At 47.2% G+C, this 16,588-nt stretch overlaps 1 protein-coding gene across 4 annotated transcripts in view; it reads left to right on the forward strand.

Moving 5' to 3' along the window:
• Positions 1–16,588, forward strand: part of INSR (insulin receptor) — a 106,328-nt gene that overhangs the window by 68,737 nt on the left and 21,003 nt on the right. For 2 of the 4 annotated variants that reach the window (XM_036879306.2, XM_036879305.2), the window contains exons 6-13: positions 2,201–2,415; positions 3,337–3,463; positions 4,338–4,588; positions 5,774–5,941; positions 9,308–9,509; positions 11,058–11,093; positions 15,091–15,323; positions 16,260–16,399. In XM_036879306.2, coding sequence (XP_036735201.2) covers positions 2,201–2,415; positions 3,337–3,463; positions 4,338–4,588; positions 5,774–5,941; positions 9,308–9,509; positions 11,058–11,093; positions 15,091–15,323; positions 16,260–16,399 — 1,372 coding nt within the window. The remainder of the gene's footprint in view (positions 1–2,200; positions 2,416–3,336; positions 3,464–4,337; positions 4,589–5,773; positions 5,942–9,307; positions 9,510–11,057; positions 11,094–15,090; positions 15,324–16,259; positions 16,400–16,588) is intronic. The other 2 variants (XM_036879308.2, XM_036879307.2) reach the window with 1 other exon arrangement.

Raw genomic sequence — 16,588 nt, forward strand, 5'->3', positions numbered from 1 at the left:
AAACTGTGGTATATCCGTACAAGGGAATATTATTCACCCATCGAAAAGAAGGAATTCCTGCCATTGACTAAAACATGGATGGACCTCGAGGGCATTATGCTAAGTGAGGCACATCAGATAGAGAAAGACAAATACCATAGGTTCTTACTTACACGTGCAATCTAAAACAAACAAAAAAAAGACAACCAAGCTCATAGATGCAGAGAACAGATTGGTGGTTGCTAGAGGTGGAGGGTTGGGGGGAGGGGGAAATTGATGCCAGTGGTCAAAATGTACAAACTTCCAGTTATAAAACAAGTCATAGGGATGTAATGTACAGCATGGTGACTGTAGTTAACAAAACTATAGTATGTATTTGAAAGTTGCTAAGAGAGTAAATCTTAAAAGTTCTCAGACCGGAAAGAGTTTTTTAAAACTATGTAAGGTGGTGGATATTAACTAATCATGGTGATCATTTCACTACATATATACATACATATATATATATGTATATAAATATTTATGTTGTATTCTTGAAACATCTCCCTCCCAGATGCCCTTTCCTTCACCTGACCTTGAAGGTTGATATGCTACGCTCCCAGCCTAGCCCATCTGTCCAGTGACCTCTCCCTACCTGTGCTGAGGCCTCCAGTCTTGGCTTACCTTCATGCCTGTCTCCAGCCAGGTGACCCCCCCACTACCACCAACAAGGAGCCTCAAATGCAACATAATGCAAGATGGAACCCCCTTCCTTGTCCCAGCTGTCTATACTCATCTCTTGGAGTCCCTTCCCTTGAGGTTCCACTGACCCTATTTCTTTTAGCAAAGCAATAGAAATACAGACTAAGCCATGCTTTGTGCAGTTAGAGATGGACTCGTGGGCAAGAAGTCTGAGGAGAGCTGTTCAAGTGCTGTCAGGGACCCAGGATCTTTCCATCATTGTGCTTCTCATGGTCACAAGGTGGCTGCCTCGCTCCCAGCCTCACACCTGTACAACTGAAAGGTGAAAGGGCAAAGGACAAAGACACCTGCCAATTGAGACTCTCTCAAAAAGAAAGAAAAAAAAAACTTGCCTGGAACCTCCTGCACTCTCACTCCCAACACTGATGACTGCTTATATCTCTTTGGCGAGAACTGGGTCACATGGCTGACCTTAGCTGCAAGGGAGGCTGGGAGAGTGAATATTGACCTTTTCTAGTCTGTATAGTAGGGGAAGGCAGGGAAAAGAGGGGGCCGTGATGAGCTCTTAAGAAGCCAATCCACCGAATTGTTTACACTACCTTCCTGAATCACTAACCAGTTAATACAGATTTTTCTGCCACAGAACTGCCTTTTTGCTGAAGCTGAAACCTTTCATTTGGATTGTTCCAATGGCCTCCCAGCTGGGCATCCCAGAATGAGACCAGTGTCATCCAACAGAAATACAAGTCACATATGTGACGTTAAATGTTCTAGTAGCCACATTCAAAAAGATTTACAAGGAGCAGGTGAAATGAATTTTAATAATGCATTTCACTTAACCCATTAAATCTAAAATTTATTTTGAAGTTGAGCTCAATATAAAAAGATTATAAAGATCTTTTACATCTGTTTTGTACACATGAAGTCTTTAAAATCTGCATTTTTGCTTCTACTACCGTTCAAAATGGCACATTTCAGATGCTCAATAGCCAGATGTGACAAATAGTTTCTGTATTGGCCAACACAGGTCTAAATGCTTCTCTCCTCCCATCCATCCTGTGCTGGTGGCCCACTAATATTCTAAGGCACAAATCTAATCAAGTTAACTGAGTCATGATAAAACCGTCTGTGGCTCCCCTCTGCCGGAGGAAGGGCACATGTTCTTGGTCTTGGTCAGGCATGCAGTATACTAGATGGTTTGGCTTATTGCAGAACAGTCTTGTTGCCTGTCATCACTGGCCGGAGAAGGCTACTTTGATCTCCTGGAGCCTGGCTCAGATGCCTCTGTGTTTTCCGTCTTTATGCTCTGCCAAACCCATATCAATCCATCACTGTCTACCCTCCTCACCCACAAGACCGAGCTCAGATACCTAACTGGCCATGAAGACATCCTTAATTTCCCCTTTCCCTCTCAGCTCCCCTTCAACATGTAATGAGTATGTGGCAAGCAGGTAGTCAGGACTGGAGGTACACAGCGCTGAACAAGATCAACTCCAGCCATGGCCCTGATGAATGACTAGGTATGTGTGTGTTTCCATAGGAATTACTCTTTCTATGCCTTGGACAACCAGAACTTAAGACAACTATGGGACTGGAGCAAACACAACCTCACAATCACTCAGGGGAAGCTCTTCTTCCACTATAACCCCAAACTCTGCTTGTCAGAAATTCACAAGATGGAGGAAGTTTCAGGAACCAAAGGACGCCAGGAGAGGAACGACATCGCCCTGAAGACCAATGGGGACCAGGCGTCCTGTAAGTGGCGAGGCCCTGGTCCTGCCAAGCCCGTGGACCAGATAATGTGGCTGCCCTCCCCCTTGCCCACCACACTGGCCCACTGGGGGCATGTCCCTGCCTCTCAATGAGCTACCACAACTATATGTGTGATAGGCTTTCAGAAATTCTGAGCTCAGTTGTGGTACATCTTATCCCTCTGCCTATTGCCTCAAATACAATGCCTGACCTCGGAAGCTGCCACATAAGCACTGAGCAAATGAATGAATGACTCTCCCTTTTATATGACCTTGGCTTGAATGCTACAGCAGGTCAAGCAGTTAGTACATCTGCTGACCGTCAGCCAGCTGCGCTTCCTTGAAGGGATATCTGAGCATTGAGTGCCCTTGAGTGGAACTGGTTCCTTAGGACAGAATGTGGTCCAAGCTGTAGTCATTTAGCAGAGGGCGGAGAGCAGAGAGCTTTAAGGGGAGGCTTGCATTCCAGGCAGAGGGAATTGCTCTCTCCAAGCATCGCATTGCCAAGGCATTGTCTCTCCAAAATATAATGATCTGCACACTCTCTAAATTCATTTGCACCGGAGTTAATATCTGATATGTCAGGCTTGAAAGTCCAATTACACGATGAAATTGCATCAGGATGAACATTACTGTTGAAAATCCCTTTTCCCAGTGACTACTGGCCAGTTGTCCTTCTGGCATTGGTGCTGACGGCTGTTACTCAGTCGAGCATCTGGCCAAGTACTCGGCTTGCGTAGGAGCCGACTTGCATGACCAGGTCTTGCCGTGGAACCTGGGAAGAGGCATGTGGGGAACGAGACCCATCCAGGGAACTGCAGACTGACATTTTCCTTCTCGTGGTCACTGTTAGAAATGTCGAATCACCTGCTCTGGGTGGAAACAAACTACTGATCCTGGGTTATTTTTCTTTTAACTCTTCTAGGTGAAAATGAATTACTTAAATTTTCTTCCATCCGAACATCTTCTGACAAGATCTTGCTGAAATGGGAGCCGTATTGGCCCCCCGACTTCCGAGACCTCCTCGGATTCATGCTTTTCTACAAAGAGGCGTAAGTAGGAGGGTGAAGAGGTGTGAGAGCAGGAACTGAGCCCGTCTGAGGCTCCTACGTCTGTCCTCCTTGGGGGATAAATAACCAGTTTTCCGTTTTATGAACTTCCCAGTTGATGGTGTTTGAAAGTCAGTATCTCCCGTTGTCAAGAGCCAGAAATTGAAGCAGACAGGTTTCTTTTGGAGGCCCAGATCGGCCACTTTCCTGTAGAATATTCCATTTTGTCTCTTCTACGTACATCTCACCAGATGCCCTCAACCGAAAGTCGCTCGGTCCACATAGGTTTTAAAAATATATATTTATTTTTTTACCTATTCTCTATTTTTTCCCAACATTTAAAAGATTGTGGTTAAAACACCCATAACACAGATTTGGACATTTTAACTGTGTTTCAGTCATCAGTTCAGTGGCATTAAGTACATTCACATCGCTGTGTGACCCTCACCACCATCCACGTCCAGAATGTTTTCATCATCCCAAACTGAAACTCTGTCCCCGTTCAATGTCACCTAGTTATTTTCAGGATATAACCGTGCTGACATTTTAAAGGCAGATCACAAACGTGGTGATCGTGTTAATATTAATAATAATTCCGTGTCTTATTCTGTGTCAGGCTGTGTGCTGAGATGTCAGACACGTTCTCTCATATAATCTTATCAGTAACTCATGGCATAGCTGGTGTCATCCTCATCTTCATTATGGGGAAATGGGGACACAAGGGAAGCAGTCCCTCTCTCTTTGGGACCTGCCTGTACGATTGTTGGTAAACAGGACGCAGCCCTACGGGGGGTATAACTTCCCCTGGCCATGTCTCTGTGGTGCTCAGAGCGATAGGCACGAAATGGCAATGTCTTTCCCTCTTTTGTCTTGGAAGTCCTTATCAGAACGTGACGGAGTTTGACGGGCAGGATGCATGTGGCTCCAACAGCTGGACGGTGGTGGACATTGACCCGCCTCAGAGGTCCAATGACCCCAAGTCTCAGAACCACCCTGGGTGGCTGATGAGGGGTCTCAAGCCGTGGACGCAGTACGCCATCTTTGTGAAGACCTTGGTCACCTTCTCCGACGAACGCCGTACCTACGGGGCCAAGAGCGACATCATCTATGTCCAGACAGATGCTACCAGTAAGTATTTCTTGCACAGATGAATTTGTGCATGAATCGGACGTCTTGCCTTTAATAGGCAGACCCAGCGATGTTGAATGAGATGCTGTTTTGCTTGGTTATCGGCTTCTGAAAGAGCCGGGGGGCTGAGTGTATGGTTTCCAAAGATAAGGCAGGAGCGACAAGCCACCTGTGGGGTATCTATATGTGTGTTTCTTCTTCCCATGATGGAAAAAATTTAAATACCCACAAAAGCAGAAAGAAACATGAGCCCCACAAACCATCTCTTGGCTTCGACAATGTTCAATTTGCCATTTCTGTTTCATCTCTGTGCCCCTGCCCCCCATTTTTGAAGGGGGTTCATTCTGCCCCCCACAACCCCACCATGAAGACACTTTTGGTTGTCATGACTGCAGAGGTGGGGACCTGGCATCTAGTGGGTGAAGACCAGGGGTGCTGCTCGACATACTGCAATGCACAGGATGGTCCCCCCAGCCCCAAATGGCAGTAGTGCTAAGGTTGGGAACCCAGTCCTGTAGGACAGCATCCAAACTTTCTGAACCAGCCCCAGCATATCGGGCTAATGCTCTGTCTCTTGTATGCTCCAGCAATAGCAGAAGGGCTGGAAGTTTCCGGAAACTTCCAGCTTCCAGGTCTTTGTACACTCTGTGTCCTCTGCCTTTTGAGACCCCCATCCCCACCCCTCACCAAGAACTTGAGCTGCCTTTATCCTGGAGGAGAAGGTCTTGTGCAGCCCAGAGGTGATGCGTTTTGAGAAGATGTTAGCTGAGCTGCCAGCTTGGTGATATGATTGAGTTGGCATCCATCTCCCGACCTCTGCCCTGCACCTGGGTTTGATTTAGGGTGAATGTCAACCAGACAATGTGAGCTTATTTGTCTCTTCCCACCATCCTGCCTTTCTCCAGCGTCTTTATAGCCCCCAGAACGCAGACAGTTGGGCACGTAGTTGGAATTCCATAAATGTTTGTTGCATAAATGAATGAATGGTTACATAATCTGTGGCACGAATGGACCATAATTTGGGAACCTGTGCCCTCGCTGGGTGAGCATTCCACCCGTCTCCAGTTTTCTCCGATGTTAAATAACCCTGCAGGGAACATCCTCACGGTTTCTCTCGCTGGGGTGTCCACTCTCAAGCTTGCAATCTCCTCCTCACCGTGGCCTGGTTTCCTGTCTCCTTTGTAGATCCTTCTGTTCCCCTGGATCCAATTTCGGTTTCAAATTCCTCGTCCCAGATTATTCTCAAGTGGAAGCCTCCCTCGGATCCCAATGGCAACATCACACACTACCTGGTTTTCTGGGAGAGGCAGGCAGAAGACAGTGAGCTGTATGAGCTGGATTATTGCCTCAAAGGTGAGTGCGGGCAGATCTGTGGGAGCATCTGATTCACCTTGTTCTTCTTCCAGGGAAGCGTCTCATCCCAACACAGTGTTCCCAGGGTGTGTACAAGTACATGTGTGCATGCACACTGCATTTCACCTCGTACAAAAACATGCGTGCACGGTTTCTAAACATCGCGACAGGATGACACCCTGAAGACTCGTGTTGAAACCAGGTGTTTCCCATGTTTTGGCACCATTTCTCTCTGGAATTTTCTCCTCTTCTTCCCTCCCCTGGTGGGGCTACGGCTGTGTTAACCCACTGAAGACCTCTGGGTTGAGCAAGGAACATAACTGAGCGTGTCAAGAGGTTATTGATAAAGTCAGGGAAGAATTTCAGCCCTAAATTCAGACCTTTAAATTTTTTTTTTTTTTTGTAGATAATTATTTTTTATTGAAGGGTAGTTGACACACAGTATTACATTACATTAGTTTCAGCAGACCTTTAAATTTTAAGGATCAGAGACAGCAAAGAGGATACCTATTCTCTCCTGTGACTTCCATTAAAAATGTATACTAATGACGTGTTCCCCACCACCAGCCCCAGCCCAGCCCCAGCCCCAGTATTTAATCTTGTTTACTGAATGGGCTTCCCTCCATCTGCAGAAAAATGGAAAAATATTTGAGGCCTCCAACTAGTTTGTGTAAATTAGTTTAAAATGTAAAACTGGATTTTTACAAAACCCCATCAAACTGGAGAAACATTATTTATTTTCTCTTTTTGAGCCAGGGCTATCCTCAGCCCTTGACCTTGGAAGCCAAGGCTCAGGGGCAGCTGGCAAGCTGTGGCTGAGGTGGGGAGGCTGCCATCTGCTCTTGGCTGGATGTGTGACCTGCCATAGGGCTTTGGACAAGTCACCGAGCTTGTCACCCGCTGCCTCCTTATTGGGAGAAGGGGCAGGAGGCCAGATGATCTCCGGGAGTTGTCCCAGCTCTAAGATCATGGGCTATATGTACGTTTGTGACCTCATTGCCTGCCTGAGCCGAGGGTTGCAAACGTGATTTATCTCCTTGGGTGCTTTATATAACTCAGGAGCAAGCAGTCATCAGCTCAGCTGTGAGCCGCTGGCCCAGCCTTCGAGTAACCGAAACCACTGCCACCAGAAGCGGCAGTCAGCGCTTTGCATTTTTTTTTTTTTTTAAAGAGCCACGCGTTTTATTCTGGAAGTCTAAATCTGTCATTACGATGTGGTTATTTAAACATGGCTTTATTTGTAATGATCACAGATCCTGTCTGATCCCACTTCTAGGAGGTCCCTAGGGGAGTCACATTCATAGAGACAGAAAGTGGATGGTGGGGCCAGCGGCTCGGGGAGGGCGCGGGATTTGATATGTGCTTATGTCGGGCCAGGATTCCTGCTACCTCGTTAAGGAACACATCCATCATCTCCCATATTTATCTTTTTTTTTTTTTTGCAAGAACATTTAAGCTCTTTCTTAGCAAATTTCAATTATACGGTACAAGTTATCCACTGTATGTTTTTTTTTTAATTGCTGTAAAATAACATTTACCATCCTAGCATTTCAAGTGCGCAGCTGGATGACATGAAGCACATTCGCATTGTCGCAACCACCCCCACCCCTCCATCTCCAGAACTTTCCATCTTCCCAAACTGAAACACTCTCTCCCATCCCTCCCCCCATTATACTTCCTGTCCCCTTGACTGTGACTGTCCTGGACCCCATAATGCTTTTACGCCGAAGCCACAGAAAGACCACGGTGCATCAAGTGGCACGTGGAGGATGCTAGCAAGGCTAACGGGAGCAAGATGCTCTGTCCATTGCTCAGTCCTGAGTCCCCTTGCCTCCAGGAAGCTGCTGGACCGTCTCCTGCAGAGGAAATCCCACGTTTTTCTTCCACCCACCACATCTTCCCTAGGTCCTCTGACAGCTACCCAGACAAGTTAATTTATGTCTATTCGTAAATGTCACAAGCGTTTGTAAGAGTCACTTGCAGGCTTTCAAAGCTGTATAAATACTTGAGCTTCCGAGTGGATACTCACCATTCACAGGAAAGGACTGACAGCTCATTGCCTCCCAGACCCATTCAAGGGGAGGGGAAAAAAGTGCTCCGTCTCCATAAACCCCAGCACCAGAGGGCTGGCGGCGGGAAAGAAGCTAGATTCGCCCGTAGGCTGTGTCCGTCCGAGAGGCGGTACCAGAAGTGCATCTGTGCTCACACAGCGAGTGGCAGGTGCCCAGGGATTGGACGTCAGGGGTCAAGACATGGCCAGCCATGGTACTTTGAAAACAGCTTTGTGTCTTTAAGGCTGTGCCTTTGAGAAGCTTTTTTTTTTTTAAATTCCTTTTGCTGTGCCTATTTGAAAACGTTCTCTGATCTCCTGCCCTGTCTTTAGACCAGGGTTTCTCTGTCTACCTAGGCGTGGTTGACAGGGGCTGGAGTACGATTCATGGTGGGGGTGGTCCTGCGCTTTGTAGGGTTTTGACCCCATTCCTGGCCACCACCAGGTAGATGCTGGTAGCCTCCTCTACCCCACAGCAGTCCTGACAATCCAAATGCCTCCAGACCTTGCCCAATGTCCTGGGGCCTGTGTAGTGCAGAATCCCCTTATGGGTGAGAACTGCTTCTCTGATCTGACTTCCAGATTCCTGAATGCACTGTAGGTTCTTTCATTTCATTGTTTAGTAAAACCATTGTGTCTGTAAGTTGGAACCCCTAGAATTTCATGTGGAATTCTCTGCTCTCTGTCACTTCATATTCATGTGTTTGGTTGATTCATTCATTCATTCATTTAGCTGTATTCGGCTCCCCCAGTGCCTCTGATCCCACCTCCTCTCTCAGCCCCTTCTAGCTACCTCGGGTCCTTACTGTCTTTTTATATGTACCAAGGAAATTCTTACCTTAGGGCATCTGTGCTTGCTCTGCTTTGTCTGAGCTGCTTTATACCAAGGTGTGTGGAAGGCTCATTCCTTTCCTTAACTGAGGACTGCTCAGTTTCTCTGAGACCACCTCCAGGAAAATAGCATCCCCAGTGCCCCGTCTTTTCACCCTGCCATCTAACCTATGGCAGATGTGTTTGTTACTTCATTGGGTTCAGTGGCCCGCTAGCACATAAATTCCATGAGGTTTCCTTACGGTCTCCAGCCCCATGGCATCACGGTGTCTGACGGTTTTGGGGACACACCGATGTGCCCCATCTCAGTTGACACAGACAGGACCTCTCCCGAGAGGTTTTATTTTTCTTCGCAGAACCTGAATGCAGACCCTGGCCCCGCGCCCTGTGTCCTGTGCCCCAAGCTCTTCTGCACAGGCCCCCTTAGCTCTACGTGTGTATGTGGGGTGGGGGTGATTTGAACCACCTGCTCTGCCCATGTCTAGGGTTGAAGCTGCCCTCCCGGACGTGGTCCCCACCATTTGAGTCTGAGGGGTCCCAGAAGCACAATCAGAGTGAGTATGAAGAGGCTGCCGGGGAATGTTGCTCCTGCCCGAAGACGGACTCTCAGATCCTCAAGGAGCTGGAGGAATCCTCGTTCAGGAAGACCTTTGAGGATTACCTGCACAATGTGGTTTTCGTCCCCAGGTGAGCAGTTTTCATTGGCTTGCTGTTGGGATCGTTACCTAGGGAATAAGATGAAGTGGGCATGCAGAGGGCGGGTGGCTGGATGGAGAGATACTGCGATTTCAGCAGGAACCTTCCCAGGAAGAAACACAGAATCACCCCAGAAGGAGGGAATGTTTAAATCATTTCACCTTTGCTTTCCTACATCTCCCAAACTCTTTGTCCCATCCGCTGGACTCCATCTGAGTTTTGAAACCAACTCCATTCAATTCTCCGGCAAATCCTGAGCAATGCCTGCCCAGCCCCATGCTTGATTTACCACTGAGCGCCCAGATCAGTACAGTCTCTCTTTTTTAAAAATCTGTGTAACTTTGTCATCCTTCTGGAACTTTCCACAGCATCTTCAAAACCTGGAGGCTTCTCCTGTTTAAATAAGTTGAGTTTCCTCTAGTGAGTGAGGGGATTGGCTGGTGGGCATCTGATCTACCGGGAGGGTTTGTGGTAAAAACGATCCTGTGTCTTCCCCCTTTATCTTTCTTGCAAAGCAAGAACACATAGGTAAAGGACAAGCTTTTGTGGGTCGTAGGTTATTATAACCTCTCTCCATGCCTCCTCAGTTTACTTATCTGTAAAATGGAGGTAATAATGGTTCCCATCTTTTAGGATTATAAGAGCACAGGAGTCATCCAGGGCCTCTCAACCTGGACCCTACCAACATTTGGAGCTAGATCCCTCTTTGTGCTGTGGGGGTCACCCTGTACATTGGAGGGTTTTGCCCATCATCTCTGGCTTCCGCCCACTTGATGCCAGGAACACTGTCTGCATCATTTTAGCTCGTGCATCTTTACGGTCACCCGCTGAAGCAGGAGCTCTCCCCCTTCCACGGGTCCAAAGCCCGCATTTCGGAGCTGGCGAGGCTACTGTCTGGTTCGCACAGCCTGTGTGTGTGTGTGTGATGTGGGCTTTGAGTCATCTTCCTTAAAAAACTCAGCAGACAGCTACCCAGAAACGTCTGATGCGATTGGCCATGTCCAGAGGGGATCAAATTCCTAAGAGGTTGACATTGAAATAAAACAAGATTCTGAAATGGGTCTCTTCAAATGCCCACCGTTGCTCCCCATCCGAGCTGATCTTTCCCAGGAATCATCAATATGTAAATTCTCTTTTCTTCTTTTTTTTCTCTTTCTTTCTGGCCTTTGCCCCCCTCCCCTGAGTCCCAAAGAGCATTCAGTGGTACAGCCCAGGCGTTGAGGTAGTTACTCGTTTACCTGTTAAAAGCAAAGCACTGTTGGACTCCGGGAAACACCTGAGTCAGGCGTGATGTTTAAATGTGGTCAAGTTCACATCGAAGGGCCAGGTCCCCGGTGGATGTTTTCCCTGATTTTACCCCCCGCTTGCTGTGTTCTCCACACCTGCTGGAGAAGGTGTGGTTCAGGTGATGGGAAAAAGTGGTCCATGGTCAAGGGCAGGCTGCCTTTGGACCGAGTGCAGCTTCTAGGCTGTCAGAAGCAAGCGGTCTGCCTGAAGAAGTGCTGTCTGTCCTCAAAGTGGCTGATTTTGTTTTCACAGAAAATCCTCTTCAGGCCCTGGTGCCGAGGACACTAGGTATGGCAATCTGTGGGACTTCTGTGTGGCCCCTGGCGGTCCCTGTGGGCCAGGCGGGTCAGGGAGCATGTCCTGTGCCTTCAAGACCCCAGGGGCTTTCCATGGCTTGTTGCATGTCCTGGGCTGCTCTGCGGGTACCGGAGGCTTCACAGATTCACACGTTAAATGCCTTCATCCTGAAATGGGATCTGAGCGTGAATGTGGGGAAAAATCATAACTAACACTGTCTAATTAAAAATGGAATTGAGGTTGTACTTGCCGGGCACCTGCTAGATGCCACACACTTCCCTCCATGCATTCATTCACTAGGCATTTATTTATCAACATCTAGCATGTGTGCAGAGCTGAGCCCAGCACCCAGAGTCTTAGCCACATGGGGCAGGTGGTGGGGGAGACTGACTGGAAGCAGAACTTTTTTTTTTGAGAGGGCACCTTTCATATTTATTGATCAAATGGTTGTTTACAACAATAAAATTTTGTATAGGGGACTCAATGCAGAGTCATTAAATCAACCCCACGCCTAACTCTCAACAGTCTCCAGTCTGGAAGCAGAACATTTTTATTTGGGGTGTCAAGCATGGGACAGCAGGTGTGAACAAAAGTGTACCACCGCGTCCCTGAGTTCCACTGAGGACCATCGAGCCTCCCTTTAAGAATAAAAAGGGGGTTTGTCCATGTTACCTTTTTATTCCACCAGGACAGACAGAGGCCCTATGGGGAAAGGCCAGTCCAGGGGCTCCTGGGAGGAAGAGGAGGCAAGACTGGAAAAAAGGCTGGTCAGGGTCCTGTGGGGGAGGTTTTTTTCTCAATTAATTTCTTTTTATTGAGGTATAATGAACATGAAACAGTATATTCGTTTCAGGAATACCATGTAACGATTCGATAGCCGTGTGTGTTGCAAAATGATCGCCACGGTCTAATGAACATCTTGCACCACATAGCAATTTCTTTTTCTTGTGGTGGGAACTTTGGGGATCTAGTCTCTTAGTGGCTTTCAAATGTGCAGTGTTATTAACTAGACCACCGTGCTGTACATGACATTACCCGTAGCGCCCATGCAGGGGACTTGACTCTGTCTGCTGTGTATTTTCAGGCATATGTGCGGCCCCGATCTGACCTCTAGTGGCCGTTTGGAATATTGTAGAAAAAAAGGCTTAGAAATTTGAGGGCTTGGTCCAGACCAGGGCTGCTCAGCGTCAGAGCTGTTGACATCCGGGGCCAGATGTTGCCCTGGTACCGCCCTGTGCACCGTGGCGTGGCGAGCAGCACCTCTGGGCTCCACCCACACACGATGTCCCTCAAGTAGTGACAACCGAAAATATCTCCAGACATGCCGAACGTCCCCCCCCCCGCCCCAGTAGCGGGGCAGGGGGCAGAGTCTCCAGCCCTGGCTGAGAACCACTTGTCTAGTGTGAGACTGTTTGTAGGAGTGGGAAAGTCAGTGGGTGGTTGGTCCTGAGGGTCTTTATGGACCACTCTGCGGTCTGCTTGGATAGAATCCTGGGGTACAGTAGCCCCCCTCCCCTTCTTCACAGAGGATCTGTTTTAAGACCACCAGTGGATGTCTGAAACCACAGATAATACCAAGCCCTGTGCATATTATATATTTTCCTAGCCATACAACCCTATGATAAAGTTTAATATCTAAATCAGGCACAGTAAGACATTAACATTAAGGAAATAAAAACAGTTATAACAATACGCTGTAATGAAAGTGATGTGGACGTGGTCTCTCTTTTGCCCTCAAAATATCTTACGGTGCTGGACTCACATTCCTTTTCGTGAGGCTGTGAGATGGCAGACATGCCTGTGTGATGCGATGGCGCTATGGGCATGACTAGGTGTTGTGACCTAGCGTCAGGCTGCTGCTGACACTCCCACGATTTGTCAGGATCATGCGCTTCCAGACCGTTTTGGGGGCTGCCTGTTTTGGTCAACAACGTTTTATGGACACGTAGCCCCTCCTGTTTGTTTACTTTTTGTTTATGGCTGCTTTGAAGCTACAGTGGCCTCCTGAAAGCCATTAAATGTTAAGTAGCTGTGACAAAAGCCACATGTCCCTAAAAATCCAAAGTGTTTACTCTCTAGCTCTCACAGACAGGTTCGCTGTTGCTTTTCCTAGTCTGTGCTTTGAAAACCCGAGAAAATCAACCGAGAAACTCTTAGAATAGAGTCCGGGAAAGGAAGTGCAATACAAATACACAAAAAAGCCCGGAGATATGCTGGGAACGGCGGGGAAAAGATCCCTTTGTAAGTGCCATAAAAGTTTAGTGACCCCATCGAGAATTACCTGTCAGGGGAAAAAAATGTAAGAATTTGCTGAGCTAGAAAAGTTTTACAGATACACGTGAAAGACTCTTTCAAAATATTTGAAAGGAAACTCACCGGCAGACTGCAAACCGGGGTGAATCACATGATACAGTTGATAAAGGGTTAATAGCCTCGGTGACTGAATAACAGGGGGGTAGGGATGAGGAGAAAACTAGAAATTCATGGGAAAATAGCACAAGGATGGACAATTCCCTAGGGAAACACAAGCACCCAATAAAGGAAGATTTCACACTCAGCTGTACAAAGAGGTGCAGAGTAAAGCAGTAGCTTGATGCCTTCCTTGGGGTTTTAAATCTCCCAGGTTGAAAATCAGAAAAACAAACAAACGAACAAATCCCCCCAGAAGTCCCTTTGACCCTCAGCATGGCTGAGGTTTTCTGCAGGTGCGGTTAAATGGGTTACGGGCGAGACCACAAGGCCAATGCGAAGCTTCCAGATAGCACTTTAATCATATGCATTAAGAAGCAGAACCTAGCGGTGATTCTTCCAGGAACCTACTTTCAGCAACTGATAAGACAGTCCAGCAGTGCTCAAAGCAGAATTTATAATAGAAAAAAAATCTGTGACTCCTCTTACAGGGTTAACAAGAAGCGAAGGATGGTCCATAAATTACGGCTCATGCATTTAATAGAATATTTTAGATTTCCAAGCATTCTGCCATGAGCATGTGCTACTTTTGTAATGAGGAGGGAAAAACCCTCATAAAGAAGCAGGAAAAAAATGTAAATTCTGTCCTACTGAAGACATGATGTTTCAAGGAACATATTTGAAGAATGCTTCTGAGATCATAATATAGTCACAATATACTAGAGAGTGGATTATAAAACTAGCTTGTTCCACACATCCCAGACATAGTATTTCTAGAAAATATTTTAGAAATACAGAAAAAAAAATCGCCCCCAGAAAACAGCAGACAGTGATATGACAGGTAATTTAAGTTTTCTTTATACTTTTGAGGTGTTCATGAATTTTTAGGCTAGCAACATTTCTTTCTCTTTTGGGGGTTGGCATAAATGATGGACATTTATTTTCCCCTCTTTTATTGAGGTCTGTACAATCAGATGCACAAATCTTAGCGTACAGCTTGGCAAATTTTGACACATGTATACACTCACCAAGTTTATTTCTTAACACATCTTTTTAAGGGGGAAAATGTGTGCCCACCGCACAGGTGGTGTTTTGAGTTAGCTTTACCAACCTGACTGATAAGGTTGGTTTTTTTTCCACCAAGAATCGACATTCAATCATTCAAGTTAAACAGACAGGCGTCCTAAACGGTCCTAAGAATTAGAAGATGTGTTTCTCCTGATGATGTTGGTCTGTAGCTCGACTCTACCATGCTTTTGGCATTTTATTTTTAACACTGACCCTGGGTGTTAATCTGACCCTGGCTATTAATCTGCAAAATGAAAACCTGAAATCCAGCAAGCATGTCCAGGGCAGTATCGGTGTGTCTCCTACAGATAGTCCCGGAGCCCTGAAACTTACTGTGCTCCCAGGGTCATCTGGAAGCTGCTCTGGGTTGTAATTCTGGTAATTTGCATTTTAATCCATGTGCCCTCTTGCACCCCTCACAGTCTTTCATTCTAAGCTTTTGATTCTCCAGCGTCGTATTTTCTTTTAAGATGGTGATTGCATGACCTTGTGCACCCTGCTGTCATGACAGGCCGTCGCGGAAACGCAGGGCCCTTGGAGATGTTGGGAATGTGACAACAGTCGTGCCCACGGCCCCGGAGGAGCACAGGCCATTTGAGAAAGTGGTGAACAAGGAGTCGCTGGTCATCTCTGGGCTGCACCATTTCACAGGCTACCGCATCGAGCTGCAGGCTTGCAACCAGGACTCCCCTGAGGAGAGGTGCAGCGTGGCCGCCTACGTGAGCGCCAGGACCATGCCTGAAGGTGGGTTGTCCCACTACGGGGCTGGGAGACCCAGGCAACCGAGGAGACGGTCTCCGCCCTCGGGGCAGCAAAGATGTGCCCTTTGGCTTACTTGTCTGTATCATTTTGAACTTTTCCCAGCTCTGCTGAGATACCATTAACATGTAACCACGTTGTGTAAGTTTCCGATGCACTTCATGTTTATTTGATGCGTTGATGTCTTGCTGTGCGATTTCCACCATAGTGTTAGCAAACACCTGTCCCGTCTCAAAGTCAACATTTCTTTTTGGGGTGAGAACACCTAAGATTTACTCTCAGCAACGTTCAGGTGTGTGTCACAGCATTGTGAGGTACAGTCACCACACTGTGCGTTGGGTTCCCCAGAACAAATTCACCTTGTATGTGGGTGTTGGTACCCTTCGATCGCCATCTATACTGTTGCCCCTCTCCCCCTACAACCAGCATCCACTCCTCTGCTCTCTGCCTCTGTGGGTTCGGCGTTTTTTAGATTCCACCTGTAAGTGAGATCATACGGCGTTTGTCTTCCTCCGCCTGACTTCAGTTAGTGTAATGCTCTCGGGGTCCACCCGTATTTGCCTTAATAGTTTTTCATTACATGAGTCATACACAGCCACTATATAAACTCTAGAAAATACAAGCCATGAGGAAAGTCAAGTAAAATTAAGAACTTTGTACTTGTTAGTGTTATTAGTCAGGGTTCTCCAGAGAAACAGGACCAACAGGATGTGACATAGGTAGGTAGGTAGATCCACATAAACACATAGACGATCCCACAGGTGTTTATATGCCACAAGTTTTATAGGTCCTTCTCCGATGAGGGAAATGAAACGCAGGGAGGTCAGGCAACCAGCTTGTTGTGTCTCAGCTGGTAGGTGGCGGAGGTGGGATTTGGTCCAGGGGTCCCATCCCTGCCTCTAACCACTGCTCCTTTTACAGCCAAGGCAGATGACATTGTTGGCCCCGTGACCCACGAAATTTTTGAGAACAACGTGGTTCACTTGATGTGGCAGGAGCCGAAGGAGCCCAATGGTCTGATCGTGCTGTATGAAGTGAGTTACCGACGATACGGCGATGAGGTAAAGTCCTTGATGGCTTGGGCGTGAGCCTTTGAGGCTGTCATTGGTCCCTCCTTCCTCTTCTTAACTTCTGGTCCTGATGCTTCGTTCCTCAGATCCTTCGCCCTTAGGGCTCAAAGCCTTTGATATATAATATTCCAGGGAGAAGGTTGGGTCAGAAATGCCAACCTAGAAGCCTATGTTTTTTTC

This window comes from Manis pentadactyla, chromosome 12, assembly GCF_030020395.1.
Source record: "Manis pentadactyla isolate mManPen7 chromosome 12, mManPen7.hap1, whole genome shotgun sequence".
NCBI lineage: Eukaryota > Metazoa > Chordata > Mammalia > Pholidota > Manidae > Manis > Manis pentadactyla.